Source organism: Bombus pascuorum, chromosome 3 (genome assembly GCF_905332965.1).
Source record: "Bombus pascuorum chromosome 3, iyBomPasc1.1, whole genome shotgun sequence".
Taxonomy (NCBI): Eukaryota; Metazoa; Arthropoda; class Insecta; order Hymenoptera; family Apidae; genus Bombus; species Bombus pascuorum.
Genome location: NC_083490.1, coordinates 8,224,653 through 8,243,122, shown reverse-complemented (window position 1 = coordinate 8,243,122; position 18,470 = coordinate 8,224,653). Strand labels below are relative to the sequence as shown.

Here is an 18,470-nt window from a genome sequence, read left to right as displayed (position 1 = left end):
CTAACTTCATTTGTTGTTTAACGACATCTATCAGATTAATGTTTTCTAGGTGTATAATTCTAATGTTCAAGTCCTACAAATACATATATGTTTCATGAAATAAATAGTAGTTTGAAAATTGTAACTCAAACTTTTGAAAATTTAATATGTTTAAATACTAATTCTTATAAAATACATGAGATGCATAGTATATTTGTATCAAATATTTTCATTTGATGAGTGATCAATTTTCGAAACATTAAATATCCATCATGAATATTGTGTAAATTTCACAATATAGAATCTACAACGTAAAACATTAGATAGTATAAGTATCTGTACTTCGCCGTGCGTATGTTCAATGTACTGATAACGTGTTCAACACTAAAAAAGTTGAAGTTAAAACTTCTAGTATTATTATTATAAATTAAAAACAATGGGCTTTATTCGATCTCTATCAACAAGCGAGTATTTTTTATATATATGTGTAATAAACTGTTTTTTTTTATCTACAGTATTAAGTGAAAGTGAACCTATATATGACAGTAGATTTCAAATGATAATGACGTCTATGGTAAATATTTATAACTCAGTTTATCTGTATTAAATAATATGAACTTACATGTATTAATGTTTCTAATAAATACTAGAAACCTGAAGATGCAATGTCTCCACAAACCAAGGATAACCTTGGTTTTATACATGCATTTATAGCTTCTTTGTCTGTCATCGTTGTTTCTGAATTGGGCGACAAAACTTTCTTTATTGCTGCTATTATGGCAATGAAACATCCAAGATTGACAGTTTTTATAGGAGCAATTAGTGCATTGGCTTTGATGACTCTCCTTTCAGGTATTGTTGTATGTAAAAGTTTGATTAGACAACTTTTTCTATTATCCAATAGTATCTAGGACCTATTCTAAATATGAGTGTGGCATTTGAAAATTGTTACAAAAATTCATATAACGAAATGTTCCATGTAATTTTATCTATGATATACAATGAAGTTTGCATTCTGTTATCCGATATCTGATTACCTGTATAAAAGATACCCAAAACATTTTTACATTTTAGTACATGATTATACAGTATGTTTTGATAATCTTGTTACTTCTCTTGTAACTTCAAGTATTAGATGGATTTGTAATAAACCCAATTCAATTTTGAACTTAAGTATTTTAATATTATTAATAGATTTTATCTAGATTACAGATTTCATTTATTTTCCAAGCAAAGAAACAAGAAATTTAAATTTAGAGAGCAAACAGATTTTACAATAAGATTTTTATACTCAATCTACTAATTTTAACATTTTTTATATTTTTGATTGAAATGTGGCAGAATACCATAATATAAAAGCTATATATGGTATAACACATTTAACGAAATTGTTTTTAATAGTATATTCAACAGTATTATGGTATTTATAAAATAATCAAAACATTATATGTATATTATATAATAGTTGTCTTTCTTTCTGATCTTCAGTCATTTTTGGATATGCTGCAACCATAATTCCTAGTGTTTATACATACTACATTTCTACTGCGCTTTTTGCTTTATTTGGTTTGAAAATGCTACGGGATGGTTATAAGATGTCTGCAACTGAGGCACAAGAAGAATTAGAAGAAGTGCAATCTGATTTAAGGAAACGAGAAGATGAGGTATCAATATTAAAAATATAAATAGTTATAAGCAATTTTCATTAGATTTTATAGAATAATTGTTTTGAAACTATTCCTTTAACGTTTTTGCAGGAATTAAATAATCTTTAAATATCATCACTTTCAGTATGAAAAGGAAACTGCAAGCACTTTAGTACAAGATCCAGAAACTGGTGTTATAAGAAAAGCAACAAAAATTAGTGCACTGATGCTCCTCTCTAGGATATTCCTTCAAGCATTTACATTAACATTTCTTGCAGAATGGGGTGATCGCTCACAGCTTACAACTATCATACTTGCAGCAAGAGAGGTGACATTTATATTTAATATTTGACTTTATAATATTTATTTTTATAAAATCATGTATAGAACAATAATTATAAAATAATTATAATTATATTGAACCCTAATTATAAAGAAAGAAAAATTTATTATTTCTAGGATGTTTATGGAGTTGTAATAGGTGGAATATTAGGACATTCATTTTGTACAGGATTGGCAGTATTAGGGGGGAGGATGATAGCTCAGAGAATTTCAGTACGAACAGGTAAAGTATACTTTTCTATATTAAGAAATAGATAATATTTCTACTTATATAAATTATATATGTATATGTAAATCATTAAATATTAATGATACTCTATAATGGAATTTAAAAGGAATAACGAATTGGGACTATTTTTATTATTTATAGTGACCATAATTGGTGGATTGGTATTTCTACTATTTGCTTTAACAGCACTTTTTATCAGACCTACGGAAGATGTATGAAAACAGTATACAGTGTTCATATACCTATATGTCATAAAATATATTTTGCTATGAGATAGTGTACATATTTTCCATATTTGTGTACAGATTGTGTGATGAGATAGTAAAAATCATAATATACACTACATTTTTACCTAAAAAGTACTTATGTATATAATTTGTACAATATGCTTGAAATTATATTGATATAAATAATTACTCACGTGAATAAAATTGTTGTAAGATTAAATGATATAACATATCAAGCACTAAACAGCGGTGTATAGTGTAAAAATAATAAGTAGTATTATTATAAGCTATTTTATTGAATACTTTAAGTTAGAATATATACACACTCTACTTTCACTACATAAATTTTTCCAGAAATTCTTGTAGATATATTAAGTTACTATTATTTTATAATTATTATTATTATCATTATTTCGCTAATACTATGTTCTTTTATTATGAAAAATTAACGTATTAAATCTACATTCGTATACCGGGATTACAAATATGGAGAAACATGCTTCTTATGTGTAGTACGATTAAGTTTTAATTAATTAAATAACAAAGACATGTAATATTTCTTTTATAAATATAGATCAACGATATACATTAATGAGTGGATTTATTTTAAAAGAAATAACGAAATATAAATCGATTCTGTGTAAAATCAGTCTAAAGAGAGCATAATACTAGCTTCTTATAGCTTAATTATCCTTCCCAAATATTGATAAATACGAGTACTATAACATGTTCGCAATTATTTTAAGAGTTGTAACACATAAACTCCTGATAATTAGCATTATAACACATATGTAGTTATTGAAGAAATCAAGACATAAATGCTACAGTTAATGTTGCACTGAATAGCGTAACATTACGTACATTAGGTACAACGATTATTCTTTCTGGTCTATGTACTATTTACTTCATATTGTATTGTGTGTATTATTGATTCTCAATCCAGTTATTTAAGCACTGCAACCCTGTAAAATAGAATTTATCTGTTCATATAGATAATATACATAATAAAATATATATCATTAATATTTTCTTCATATAAAATTAATTTAAAGACGTAAATCAAAAAGAATATTTTTAATCGCATTAATTTCGAATTCTACTTTATGATTCATAATTGTTATATAAAATATACAGGATGTATAAAGAAAATATTTAAAAATATATGAACTCGTTGAGAGCTCATTGAGAGGAGTTATCAAAAAACATCAAAATCAATTTTAGTACAAAATGTAATTTTGTATTTACTAGTATTTCGTAATATGAATGAATCTCTTAAAAACACATTAAATGTAAATGAAAGAATTAAGAATTTTTGAAAGCCCAACAAAAAAAATTTAAAGAAAAACTGTATTGCAACATAAAATTGTAATATTAACAAAGAAACTATTAAAATACTAATATTTATTTTCACTTCTAAAAATATGTTCAATGTGTTCTTTTATCAATCTACATTCACATTTGTGAATCATAAGCCAATGTATATTTTAAAGTATTTATATTTTGTATTATTTTTATTCATTGTTATGATTTCATTATATTATTTATTACGAATAAGTAACCTCATGAAAGGATACAAAATTACATTTTAGGCCAAAAAATTCTTTCTTTATATATCTTCCTTAAGTCTCAAAACCATTTTCACTAAACGCTTTGTACATTTTATTTTATATTCTTGAAATGCAAGCTAAAATTCTTAATAAATTCTTAAACTATTATTCATATGTAATTCCTTCTTTCTTACTTAGTAAGAATTAATAAGAGTTAATTCATGTTGGACTTGGCTGGTTAGTAGTTCTACATTGTGCTTCAGATGCTCGAAGTTTTTCGAGCCTATGCAATGGATCCATTAGGCTTTTTTCTTCCGAACTAGCGGATTCGGCTATTTCTGGAGCAAATTATTTACGTAAAGTAATAATAAGTAATTTCATTAGTATTTCATATTATAAGTATTTACCTGTTGAGTATTGGTTATTAGTTTGTGTTATAAGATTTTGATTTTTTCGTGCTTGATCAATATCTCTTAATCCTTGTTCTATAAAGTCTTGAAAGAATTGATGAGATTTTACCAAGAAAGGTTGTACATCCGCTTCAGGGTATTGAAGTTTAAAATCGTAAAGCTGCATTAAACCCTGTACAAAATAAGTATGCTTATTAAGTATAAGTATCAAAACATTAGCTACTAGATAATTGAAATATATTACCTAGTTATCCATTAAAAAATAAGTATATTATTTATCGATATACATACTTCTTTTGTATGTTCTTTAGATCCAATCTTTTTAAATATTTCGGACAATTGTTGATGCGTAAATTTCGACAAATGTTCTTGAGTTTTTCCCGCACCGCTGGATTTTAGAGCACTTTTGGGGTTGCTATTAATTTCATCTGGCTTAAATGTCTATTAAACATTATTATCAGAAATTAAAATTTTATGTATTTCATAAGATTCAATATCTCATAATATCTAATTTACTAACCGCGATTAGCCTAATAAGATAATTCTGTAATTCTGATTCATTTGTATTGTTTATTCGTGTTAAGTGACTGAGTATGGTACTGCCTTTTACACGTGTCATGCTATGAAGAATTGTTTTAATTGTACGTAATGGAGTATCAGATTTTCGTTTTTTCCACCATACACTTGGATAATCCTGTAAAATATACATATTCAAAAAGAAGAAAACAGAATCTTTATTATAGATGGCACATATAAAATGTTTACAACAAAAAAACTGTTACCTTAAGGAACCGATGTACTTCTAAAAGAATAGTGTCATAATCTAAATCTGCAGCCCAATTAGGGATTGTTTTCACTATTTTCCATAAACACTTCATTACTAGTTCCTCATATTTGGATGGAGCAGTAGATTCAGCACATCCATGAAGTAATTTTATTAGAACACTTCGCATTAAAAAAATGAATGAATTAGTTATATTTAATACTGTAATGAGGATATTTTAAATATATGTATAACAATTGTCAGCAACGCTATTATCAATGCTAACATACATTACTAAATAAAATTTTTGAGATTATTACCATATGATAGTAGTATGATTTGAGTTGTCTATTATTTTACAAACAATATTGTTAATAACGCGATAATATGCTTCTGCTTGGTGTAAATGATTTAGTTTGTTCTCTGCTAATAAGCTGATCATTTGATCTACAAGTTCTTTCAGATGTATTAACGGAACGTTCTTTCCAAGAATCCCAGTATCGTAAAACTGTAGATAGTTCCACAATAAATACAATGTATATCGTTACTATCTTATATGTATTATATAATTAATTCTTACCGCTAATAAAACCATAAATGTATTTCTAAAACCTTTAGATATATCTGCACCTCCTTGTTGTAAAGGATAAGTTTGCAAAAGTTTTAATTGCATATTTATCGAACCAATAAATTTATCTTCCTTAGATTGTAAACTCAAAATTTGATGAGATTTTATCAGCTACAAAATAATTAAAAATTACAAATATAATATGTATAACTTAATACACAAACATGTATATTCTAAATACGGACATTATCGATGCTGTTCATTGATTGTATTGCAACAGCCAAATCTAAACTAGCCATTGCAAGAATTTTACGTTCAAGACTTTCCTCTTTGCTAGTATTACCAGTTCCCAGCTGCTGCTGCGTCATTGATGCAGATTTTGATACTAATAATTTTGGAGGGGACATAGGAATAACTCTACAAAAATTTTTTTAATTAAAATCTAACATTTCAAACAAGTCACTTTGATAGCTTGTATATTAAATCTAACTTTATACAAAAACATGAAACAAAGAAAATTACGAATTATGCCTTCTATTACTGATAATTAGAAAATGTAACAAGAGATGATAATAATTACTTACGGTACTTTATGTATATTCATTGTGTTTGTTGAGGGATTTTCATTTAAATCTGTTAAATCAATTTCTACCAGAACAGGATTACTATACTTTACAGGTGCATTTAATTCAATTCTTTGTAAAAAGTCCATATCAAGTCCAAATGGACCTGAAACTTTTGGTTGTGCCGAAGTTGGAGAATTTCTAAAAATTAAAATTATGTAAAAATTGTGTAAAATCATATTAATACTACATTTACTGTACTTATTATTACAGTATTTACTACATATAAATCTAATTTATATAGGACATTACTCTTAGATTGTCTTATCACCTTAACAACATTGAACCAGTTTCAAACCACAAAATTTATTCTAATGTATATTATCTTTCATAAAATTGATATGATCATTATGATCAAGAATATATATATGCAATAGTGATCTCAAATAAACTTATACTACTACGCTGAAAATAAAATAACCAACTAAACATGCGATTGCTTGTTATTTCCCATATACCCGCCACCATACATATACAGCATACTAAAAACAAATCACAAGAAGCACAAACGTTTTAATATCATCTTCATCATGATTTGGAGATGAAATGTTTGAAAGAGGTTCATTAGTTTCATAAGAGTCTGTTGGTACATTTGTAGTCTCTGTTACATGTGGCCTGGAAATATTAAAAGCAAATTCATACAAACAAAAATAATTAATAAAAAAGAAATAATAAGATATAGTTACAAAAATATATAGTATTAAAGATGTTTTGTTTAATTATATTAGCAATTTAATATAACATCAGAAGCAATGGTATTAAATATCTGTGACATAATTAATGTCACGACATAAAAATTATAATACATAAAATAAATGCTTTTATATAGAAATGTCGTTAAAGTTTTAATGTGCAAAAATATATATAAAACTATTGCATTACACTTACAGTTCATTAGATTGAGGTGGTACAGGTGGCTGTGGTGATTCAGGTATTTCATCATTTTCTTCTTCATATTCTTCATTAGAACTTTTAACATCTTCATTAGAAGGAATAGGTGTTGCATTTGAAGGTGTTGAAAGTCTATTGGCAGAAGCTAATTTTACTGGGTAATTTTTAGCGGCTCTTTTGATACGCTCATCCAATAATGATTGATCTTTTTCAGATATCTAAAAATCAATAAATTAGTGAAACATCATAATTACGTAGCAATAAATACGTATCAATTATAAAATCATTACCTGACCAATAAGTTTGTATATTCGTTCCCCTTGAAGAAAATATGCTTGAACAATGCAATTTAAAGCAGCATTTCGAACAGAGTTATCGCGATCTGCTATTTGTTTAGCAATTTCTTTTAGTGCCACAGATGTAGATGGTTGGCAAACTGACAATCCATAATTTTCAATAAGAGAACCAAGTTGATCTAAGCATTCTAAAAACAGAACAATTACTTAGCATTTGCTAATCACGATTTTTATATTTTTTAATTACTTTATTTACCTGTTCTCTGCCGAGCATTTTTAGATTTTAAGCCTTCCATTACATAAGAAAATAATTTGCTCACTGGATACACCAATGCTATTTGTTTAAATAATGCACGAACTCCATTACGCACTGCATCTTTTGGATCGCCAATCTGGTCAAATATGTGTGTATATATTGATACAAGTAAAATATATGTTGAAAGAAACAACTATTAAAACAACAGTATTACTGATATAGCAAGGTATGAAGTAATTTACTTTGATAATGAGATATGGAATAAACGATGCGGCCTCATTTTCCAACATATGATACTGGTTTTCTATTAGTAAATCAAATACCATTCTCAAATATTCTAAACCTTTTAATAGTACTGAAGGATTAGTGTCAAAAAATCGTAGCGTCAACCACTTGAGAATAAGGTCTAAATTCGATACCAATGCTTTACTATTATCAGGCAAATCCTGAAAATAATAAAAATATTAAAATGACAAACATTAAGAACACTACAGTAGAATATTAATATTTACAAAAATAAATAAATACAAGATTTCGAAATGTTAAATGCTTAAAATAATTACCTCGGTTAATGCCTCAATTGCTTTAAGATGATATCGAAAATCAGAATGAAACATATTGGCTAATAGAGTTTTATTTACGTTTGCAGCGGTCATAAGTTCTTTTAAAAGTTCAACGAATTCTTCTCTTGGTGTCGTAAAATTCCATTTTAAAACTTTTAACTTTTGTTCGTCGATCACTCTTTGATGTTTCAAATTATTAGTAGCCAATAAAGGACTTGTATCCACATCATCATCTTTTTTACGAGCACTACCAGGTTTTGATGTTGGCTGTTTTTGATTAGGTTTTACTACTGCTTTTGCAGCTTTCAAAGCTCCAGCACTTTTAACAGTTTTCTGATTTTCCTTTGGTGCTTGTTTTTTCGGTAGAGGTTTTATAGGCAAATTCGGTCGAGATTTATCTAATGCAGTAAGTACTACTGTTCGTGATCCAGGTTTCAATTTTTCTGTATTTCTAGCCATTACTTCATAAGAAAGATGAATCATAAATCCTAAAACTGCTTCTTGAGCATTTTTCCGCACATCGGAATTACGATCCTCTAAATTATTGTACAAATACGGAAGACATACAAGAAGTTCTTCTTTTGGTATTTGTTTTATAGGAATCAATGATAATTTTTGTGCTAACCAACCCCAAACCTCAGCTCTAAGTAGTGGTGACCCAGATTTCAAAGCATCTCCAATCATTTCACCATCAAAAAATTCTTTATAACCACATTGATCTCCCCATGTATTTATGCAAGAAATAGCTGCAGTTCTAATCCAATTTTTATTATCACCTAAACATTGTATAAAGCCAGGGAAAAGGACTCGAATATGTTGTTTTGCTGGAGGACCCATTGCAACAGCTAAAGCTTGACATATCCCTAAAGTTGATTGAGCTATTTTACTATTGCTATCAACTAATCGTAGTGCCAAACCTTGTGGTAAATCACCAATAGAACCTTTTATAAATTTTGCCTCAGATATAATGGCATTTATTTTTTGTAAACCTTCATTTCGTACCTAATTTAAACAAAAATTATTTTAGATTATCAAATAATTGCACATCTTAAAGTATAATGCTAACCTTCCAATTTTTATCAGATAGTTCATTAAGAAGACCTTCTGTAATTTGATTACTAATATCAACACGTGGAATAAGATTATTAATATCAGTTTCACTATTACTACTAGATTTTTTGTCTATTTCTACATCTTCATCATCATCGCTTGTTTTATCCTTTTTGCTCTTTATCCCGCGAATTGGGACAGGTGGTGAATCACCATTGTGCTATTAAATAATAATTTATATTAATTTATATATTAAATTATAATTTATATTAATAATCATTATTACAAACATAAAGTTCAATTTATATAAAGTATTATCAAAGACATATATTTTGAAACAATAATTTACTACAACAGTACTAAAATTACCTTTTCACATTCTTGTTCAATTTGTTGACGTAAAGCTGGCTTCTCATTCTCAAAAAACATAAGTAGTGGTTTACCCATAAATAAATATAATGTACCTAATAATGTAATAGCTGAAGTACGAACACCAGGATTTGTGGCGGCAACTGCCTTTTTTATATTTTCCATTAAGGATTTAACATTGATACTAAAACATATTTATTATAAGTTATATATGTATACACTAACCACAGTACATTATTTAGAATAAAATGTTATATTAAATAAATTATTACTTACACACATCCAAATTCTATAAGACCCCTACATAATAGTGCTAATGTTTCTTGCTGAACTTTAGGATTTTTTTGATTAAAAGCAAATGCTACTATTTCTTGTGCTACATATTCCAAGCTTGTTGCTTCTGCTATTACTAAAAGAGTTTCGCCGGCAACTGCGCTATTTTTCGCGTCACCTAATTTTTCAGCTATGTCCATGACACAATATTCACAAACAGTACTGGAAAGAAATATAATTATACTACGTATATGACTTACTATATACCTTTAAAATTAAACGTGGATTATCTTACGTTGAAAACGGAAAATTTTCTGCCAAAAACTTTACTATCTCTAATCGCAATTTTAAAACTTGGAAATTTGTATCTTTGAAACCTGGTTTCTTTGCTAAGGTTCGTACAATCACTTGTATAGATATTTCCATTGGATCTATTTGCTTTACAAACTAAAATAACACATTGTTTGTTACTTAACATCTAGTACAATATTAGTACTTTACTTATGATTAAAAACAGGTTACATATAAATGTTTCAATTACCTCCAAAAGTTGTTCAACTGCAGCTAACCGAGTCTTCCAATTGCTGTCAACAAGACCACTAAGGATATCAGCTGGTAACATTTGAATAGCCATTTCTTCTATCTCTTCAACACTATAATTTTTTTCTATTTGAAGTTTTGTACCAGATGACTTTTTAGAAACAGCTATAATAAATAATAAAGATTAGATAACTAGATCAAGCAACAGTCAAATTACTAGAATAATAAACTTCAGGAATTATGCATGATTACCTAAATTAGTTAAAGAAGCAGATGGTTTCTTAGAAGGAAGCTTTTTAGTTGTACTAGTATTAGGTCTTTTTGTGGTTTTCGACTCTAGCTCTTTAGCTTTTGCTGTTGATTCAATTTTACTTGGAGCAGTATTTGGTCTTTCTACTACTTTTGGTGCACTAGGAACTTTAACATGAATTACAGCTTTGTCTGCGCATTCTTTTATCTAGCAAGATGGGAAAAGATATATATATATATATAACATTATAATGGATATAATTAACAATTTTTGACCTTAAATACCTTAGTCATTTTCAAATTATCTATATCCGTAAGAAATGGCATCATAGATTTTTCACCAATTAATTTCATAGCTGTGCCAAGAGCTTCTGCAGAACTATCTCGAACAGTTGGATCTAAGACAAATGATTTTGGTGGTAATAATATTAACAAATTATTGTTAATACATGTATATATATTAGTACATAGTACAATGTATCTCAAAATATACCTGGTTCATTTAAGGTTTTCAAAAGTACACCAGTATAAGCCTTTAATAGCTTTTTATTTAAAGTTGGTGGTGGAGTATGTGAAAAACATCTTGCTAAATAAGCAGCCGTTTCTGCTTTTACTGCAGGATTTTTGTTCTCTAATGCAGCAAGTGTATCTTCTAGTATAAGATCAATAGAAACCTAATGTATGTATAAAACATTATTTGCATATTTATAAGGTGCATATAATTTTTTTATAAATTTTATTATATATTATCTAAATATTGGATTAAATCTATAGTAAAAGATAGTTAACAATTATTTATACTTCACTTATACTTACACTAAGAAAAATAGCATCTGCAGCTTCTCTAAGTGCTTGCACAACGTTTTGCTTCTTTTCACGAAACTTTTCCAAAATTGATGACAAACACGCAGTTGCATAAGGTTGAAATCGTTTTTTTAGACCACCTGCTAATCCTGCCAAACATTTTCCAGCCAATGCAACCACTAATACATTAGTATCTTTGGATATGATCTGTTTATAATATTTTAAAAATGAATAAAGTAGAAATGAATGAAATATGTAGTAGCAGAGAGACTCATACCTTTTTCAAAGCTCTTACAACATCTCCATAATCACCATTTTCCAATTTAGGATTTTTTACGAGAGCATCTAATGCTTCTAAGGCTTCTTTCCGTTCTTGCCATTTTTTAGCTTCAAGCTTTTCATAAAAATCTTTTGGAAGTTTAGAAAGTATATCAACAGGTTCCAACAATTCATAAGGATCAATGTCAGGAGCAGAAACGCTATCACCATCATCTTTGCCCTCTTAAATATAATACAAATCTTTTATTAAAAATGGGAACAGCAAAATTACAATATATAATTTCAAAACCATTTACCTTCACCGATATCACTTGTAGAATCTGTAATACATATCGCCTTAGGCTTTTGCGATTTCAAAAATCGAGTAGGAACAACTTTTTCTTCTTTTAAATTATTAAACTCTGCCTCCAATTCCGTAATTTGTACTGGTTTTAATGTATTCAACTGTTGTTTTAAAGGAGCTCCTATCCATCTAGATATTGCAAAATAAAATTAGAAATAGAATTTTTGTTAAAACATTTTCATTATACATTAATATGTAATATTCATATAAATAAAATTAAGACAGTACCTGTAAATTTCAATAACCATGAATTTTCCTTCATCTCTGACAGTTTTGTCCCTATCTTCAAGAAAACCAGGAATTTTCTTCATTAAAGGCTTTATATTAATTACTTTTGGTCCAAATTGTCTACAAGTTTAAGAAAGTAGTAGTTACATACTGAGATAATAATATATATCAAACAACAATTTTCTTGACACCTGGCTATTACAGTCAATATATAGAATAATATGTAATATGTAATATAAATAATATGTAATTACCTTAAAGCCAATGTTAAAGTAGAAATACATGCAGCAACAATTTTTGGATTTTTTGCTTCTGTCCCTTTTAATAACTCTTCCTGAACAGCTTCATGTTTTTCGATTTCTATATACATCAGTGTTATTTGTACTGCTAACTCTTTTGTTTTAGCTTTAGGTGCAGCAATACATTTAGTAACTATTCCATTCATAACTTCACCAACAGTTCTATAAAATTACAAATATGTAATTTTGTTAAAAGTTTGTCAATATATGTTAGAAAAACATACATTATACATATTAATAAACTTTATCACCATAAAGATACTAATAAATTATTTTAATAGATTAATACATTTATTATAATACATAATACTCACTTCCCTGCTACCGCAGCATTTTCTATGAAAGCTAATGCTGCTTCCAATCCTTTTTCTTGCGCAACTGCATTACTGTCTACCACAAACTTTTTAATAAATCCTAAAAACTTGTTCCACTCTGGAGATTTTTCATCATCGATACATTGGAATGTATTTACACATTCTTTATATCCATGCAAACGAGCTCTCCATAACTAAATAATATTAATGAGTAGAAATATTTAAAAAGTCATATTTTTTAAACTAAATGTTAAAGCTTATAGCAAGAAAGGAACATATGTATATATTACCTTATGCACACATCTTTCTTCTAGTGGTAATTTGATATATTCTGTGTCTTGTTCCATGTTTCAAAATCTATACAGATAATAATTAAAATATTTTAATTTTTGTTTCATGTTATATTTATTTCTATTTTACTAAACATATGGTTTACCAAAAACTTTAATAACAAGGTTTAATTCCCAATAAGTATTGCGTTATCTTTTTTTACAAAGGAATTCTTTATAAACTGAATATAACTGTATCCACAATTTATAGAAAATATGTAGCATATTAGACCATATTTTGATTAAGTATGATATTTAATTACAGAAACCAGAGCAAAACATATATTATGAATATGAATATAATCAATATGTGAAACATTAAATTTTTAAATTTATGAGATATGAAATACATTCATATGTTCATTGGAAGCTGCAATTTTTGCTGACATTTACCTAATCTTCAAAGATATTTTATTTCTAGTTATGAGTAAGAGAATAAATTTTAAAAATAAACATGTAATAATAAAAATATAAACTAGGTGGATTGAATTTTCAAATCTTAAAAGTAACATATGAAATAAAAGATTAGAAGTTATAATTCTCTAGTTGTAATTATAATTGGTATAAAAATAATATATATTAAATGATTTGTAGAAAAATTAAAATTATAATTTGAAAATGACATTTATTGCATATAAATTTATTGCACAATGATGTATTTTAGTACTAACGATTTACATGTTTCGTATATAACGAAGTAAATATTAATTTCTCACTACGTACGTTTTTTGATAGAAGAAACAAAACAATATAACAAATGTTATACTATGACAGGAGAGATTTCAGATATCAGGACATAGTACTCGTAAGGATTCGTCATTAAAAATTCGAACCTACCTTACAAAACGAAGATATAGGAGAATATCTTTTGACAGGAGAATCAACGTTCTTAGAAAAATCGTCGATTCAGTTTAATCGAAATATTCACGTAACCAAACTGTAAGGCCTACGATGACCTTTCAGCGGCTGTTGAGTCTTTTACATTTAATTTTCAAATATAAATTCTCTGTTCTGTACAACCGTCAAGCTGAACGCAAACAAAAAGACAACTATGTATATCTTTCGAAACTATGAATTTCTGAACCCGGTCAATGTTGCAGTTTACTACTTCTGTCGATAGATGGTACTAAAAGCCAATTTCTTTTGTTCTTAATCTTATGTTTCATTTCATTAACTTCATTTACTCATTTCAAAAAATTTTCATAACTTTATGTATTCATTTTTATCTCTAATTGATGTATCTTTACATAATATTATTTAACTTTATTAAAACAAATTATTAATATTTGAATATTTCTGTTCATAATTTAAAAGTTTATAGAACAGCTGTTCTTAAACATTTTCCATTTGCGATCCCATCTTGCCCGGGAAAATTTTACATGACTCCAGTTATATACATAAAAAAGTACATAAAATAAATATACAAACAAAACGTTAATCGATAATAAATAAAAGAAGTTTAATTCTAAACAATTCTTTATTATATTTATAATTTTCAAACTCAAAGCATATTGATGACATAAATATGCTTGTTTATTTTTTGTATAAAGAATTAAATTTTAACTGTATATTTGAAATAACAAAGTATCTTTGACGTTTTTCAGAGTTTATCAATATTGTAATTTTACAATCGTCAATGATGAAGATGCCGTTTTGTAATAGATATGTAGTATAAAATCTTATAAGTGTGTTTGGGACTATTTTAGAAGTTGTTGGAAATTCTGTCTTAAATCCAAGCAAAAACCGGTTTGAACGATATTTTAAAATGCTTAGTGAATTCTTTGTGATCCTTTAATAACAAATGATTAACATTTTTTATTTCAGTTACTCCGGGATTAATTACAATGGTTTGCGTTTCTGCAGAAGTTTCAAAACTTTGCTATGCAACTAAAAAAAAAACATGTATGTGTTTTTATAATTATGTTTTATTAATAAAATATAATATCAAAAATATAACAATACAAAAAATAAAAACTACTATTTGTACTTCTTCATTTTATGATATCTTGAAAAACAATCCCCAAGGTGCATTCTTGGTTTATCAGGACAAGTATTGCAGTATTCACTCGTTTTATGTCTTTCACCTTTCTTCTGTCTGTTGGAGCAAACAATACAATCTCTTTTTTTACCTCTACGCATTTCATGAAGTTTCCCGTTTAATCTAATTTCAGAAGATGATGTAGAAGCTCTAGATCTTTCTTGTCGAAAATTATTAATCAGTTGGTCGACTAATAGTTTAACATATTTCAAATGTGTTAATGGTTTCTCATTTTGTTTTTTTTTTTCACAATTTTATATATGATATATGAATTAATTACACACACCTCCATGCCCCAAAAAAACATTTTTCTCCACCACTTAAGAGACTTTCTCAAAAACAATAAGTAGATGTGTATTGATTAGTTCGATCTATGCTGCTCATAGAATTTGTATAGCTGACAACTACATTAGGCTTTCTAATGTTTACTTCTTTACCTCCTTGTAGAATTCTTTTTGAATCTATCATTCCAGCATCACTCCAAGTACTCAAGAGTGACATAATTCTCTTGTCTTTCCAGGCTAAGAACATGATTTTTTTTTTTTATAAACAAAAATCTTCTTATCTGAAAACTTTGATTTTTTAAAAAAACATTGGAATATCTTTCCTATTAGCTTTTATGGTACCAGTCAAGTAACATTTTACTTTCATTAATTCTTCTGCCAAAAGTATACTGGTATAATATCTATCAGTAAACATATGATAACCCTGAGCCTCTGGAATTTTATCTAACAACTTTTGATATAAATGCAATGGAATTCTAGTGCTAACTGGTAAATCTGGACGAATAAGATTTCCTGATGTAATACTCCCATAATAAGGTAAGATAATAGAGATATAACCAGTTTCAGAATCCACCATCGCATATATTCTTATACTCCACTTTGTTGGCTTAATAGGGTTATAGGTAATAAATGAAATTTTTCCTTTAAATGTTACTATTGATTCGTGTAAACAAATATTTTGACTAGGTATAAAGTGTTCAGAAAATTTTGAATCTATATAGTCTAAAAAAATGCTGACTCGTTGTATATGTGTTTTAAGATTTTTGCTCCTTGAGTCAGGTGTTTTTAAATGAAGCATCCAAAATATTTGATTGAATCGAGTTCTTGTAAATATATCCGAAAAAAAAAGGGATTCTACTGTTATGTTTAGTTGACCAATATTCTTGTATGTTAGAAATAGGCATTGTACCCATATTTAGGATGACTCCAATGAAAGCCCAGAATTCATCTTCATTTACATCATGCCATGTTTGCCATATAGAGTCTTTAGTTAGATTCTTTGAATTCAACACAAATTTTGCATAGTTATTTGTTTCCTTTATTATTTCATCAACAAGTGGTTTTGTGAAAAATAGTTTGAAAAACTGAATAGGTTCAAAAATATTAGAAGAAATTTGTGGTCCTGTCGATTTTGGTCCTACTGAATAATTTACTCTTGTAGGCCTGTACCCATCCTCTGTAATACTAATCCAATCATTCTCTTCCGTAGTGGGGCTTACGGTACCATCGGTATCTGATTCAATAAGCCGAGCTTTCCGACTTCGATTAATTATATCACTGCTGTCACTATCGCTCTCGGTGTCACTATATCTACTTTCATTTATACTATTAATTTCAGCTAAATCGTCACTATAAAACCTAAGTTCGAATTCCTCTTCGCTTTCCGAAAATTCATTTTTTTTCATTTTCAGAGTAAATAAAAAAAAAAGGATTATAATAATTTTAACGCACAATTATACATGGAATGTAACAGTACAGATCTTTAAGGAAAAATGAAGAATATTTTAATTTAAATGTAAAAATAAATTACGCAGATTACTTGAACCTTTCTTATTCATTGTCAATGTGTGGAATAAACTATTGCTTTTATGTTGCCGCAATAGCGACAATGAAGTTGTTAGTTCCACTTACAATGTTGCTACGACAGCGACAACGGATTGCAAAGGGTTAAAAAATATATATTCCTTATATAAATATATTTTTCAAAATATCAATATATCTTCAATTTTATCTAACAGTATTAACTTCTAAACTTATTTGTTAATAATACAACAATTATTATATTTTAGTAATATATATTAAAGTTATATTTTTTACCATTCTTTATGTTTACTTGTACAGATAAAAGAAAATAGAACATTTTTATATCTTTATTCACTTATTACTAACAATACTTACCTATACAGAAAATAAAATACTGTACAAATATTTTGTTAATTTATACAAATTTTTCATTTGCGAGATTTGATGTATCATCTTCAGAAAGATTTCAGAAAAGTTCTATAGTTAGGGTAGTATAATGTTATATCTAACATATGTCACAAATTTCTCTGTTTTCATAATTCATTTATAACTTTGAATATTAATACAACATTATTATACAATCATTTCTATGAATTTTGCCTTTATCGAATTAATGTTATTTTCCCAATTCGATATATAAATTCCAGTAATTGCACTGCACTGTAGCATGTATTTGATTATATATTTTTTTATTTATTTTTTAGATATATATATGTATTTTATTTATAATAATATACTAATGTTATGTATCTGTAGCAAAAACAAAATCCAATTATAATCCTAGTTATAGAATGACCTGGAAAATTTTTATGTAATAATAATTGATATATTGCAATATAATAGCAAAATATTCATTTAGAATGCACTATATCGCAATTATCAAGGACTGAACTTAATATTTTGTATACATAATTTCTTTTGATTATAACTAAATGCAATGATAAATCTTGCAAACATTTCGTTCGCTAGTTTATTACAGTAATATTATAAATCAAATAAATATTATTTATTACATTTATTAATGTTTTATGCACATCATTGAATCATAAATTATAGGTAAGAAATAATGAACTGTTCTAGCAGATTATGAATGAAAAAATTTATATTATAGGTAACAATTATTCATCTATTATTAGGAATACTATATCAATGGTACATTTATAATCTATAGTAATACTTATATAAAATAATAGAAAATTATTTGAAC

The 18,470-nt window shown here is 27.2% G+C and overlaps 3 protein-coding genes across 4 annotated transcripts; 1 reads left to right on the top strand and 2 right to left on the bottom strand.

The window, feature by feature from the left end:
- The first annotated feature begins 96 nt into the window (after positions 1 to 96).
- On the top strand, positions 97 to 3,015 carry LOC132905301 (transmembrane protein 165). The gene is made up of 6 exons (XM_060956460.1): positions 97 to 553; positions 630 to 831; positions 1,468 to 1,643; positions 1,771 to 1,953; positions 2,085 to 2,190; positions 2,338 to 3,015. Exons 1-6 carry the CDS (start codon positions 416 to 418, stop codon positions 2,412 to 2,414), a joined length of 882 nt encoding a protein of 293 aa, XP_060812443.1. The 5' UTR covers positions 97 to 415; the 3' UTR covers positions 2,415 to 3,015.
- Positions 2,699 to 14,495, bottom strand: LOC132905296 (protein mini spindles). Of its 2 annotated transcripts, XM_060956453.1 has the most exons (32): positions 14,255 to 14,495; positions 13,379 to 13,445; positions 13,089 to 13,282; positions 12,730 to 12,936; positions 12,476 to 12,595; positions 12,201 to 12,376; positions 11,903 to 12,126; positions 11,638 to 11,832; positions 11,315 to 11,495; positions 11,107 to 11,219; positions 10,825 to 11,029; positions 10,574 to 10,737; positions 10,328 to 10,479; positions 10,036 to 10,254; positions 9,760 to 9,943; positions 9,407 to 9,610; positions 8,341 to 9,342; positions 8,020 to 8,223; positions 7,778 to 7,913; positions 7,516 to 7,709; positions 7,223 to 7,443; positions 6,845 to 6,949; positions 6,296 to 6,475; positions 5,957 to 6,128; positions 5,724 to 5,882; positions 5,464 to 5,651; positions 5,163 to 5,325; positions 4,901 to 5,074; positions 4,672 to 4,821; positions 4,378 to 4,552; positions 4,165 to 4,308; positions 2,699 to 3,385 (listed from the first exon to the last, which is right to left on the bottom strand). In XM_060956453.1, exons 2-31 carry the CDS (start codon positions 13,433 to 13,435, stop codon positions 4,190 to 4,192), a joined length of 5,937 nt encoding a protein of 1,978 aa, XP_060812436.1. In that variant the 5' UTR covers positions 13,436 to 13,445; positions 14,255 to 14,495; the 3' UTR covers positions 2,699 to 3,385; positions 4,165 to 4,189. The 2 variants fall into 2 exon arrangements, with proteins under 2 accessions (XP_060812436.1, XP_060812437.1); XM_060956454.1 differs by lacking the exon at positions 6,845 to 6,949 and having other exon boundaries at positions 14,255 to 14,494.
- Positions 14,496 to 15,788: 1,293 nt separating this feature from the next.
- LOC132905075 (piggyBac transposable element-derived protein 4-like) lies at positions 15,789 to 17,145 on the bottom strand. The gene is made up of 3 exons (XM_060956025.1): positions 16,599 to 17,145; positions 16,082 to 16,462; positions 15,789 to 15,976 (listed from the first exon to the last, which is right to left on the bottom strand). The coding sequence occupies exons 1-3, from the start codon at positions 17,143 to 17,145 to the stop codon at positions 15,789 to 15,791; spliced, it is 1,116 nt and encodes a 371-aa protein (XP_060812008.1).
- Between the last annotated feature and the right edge of the window lie 1,325 nt (positions 17,146 to 18,470).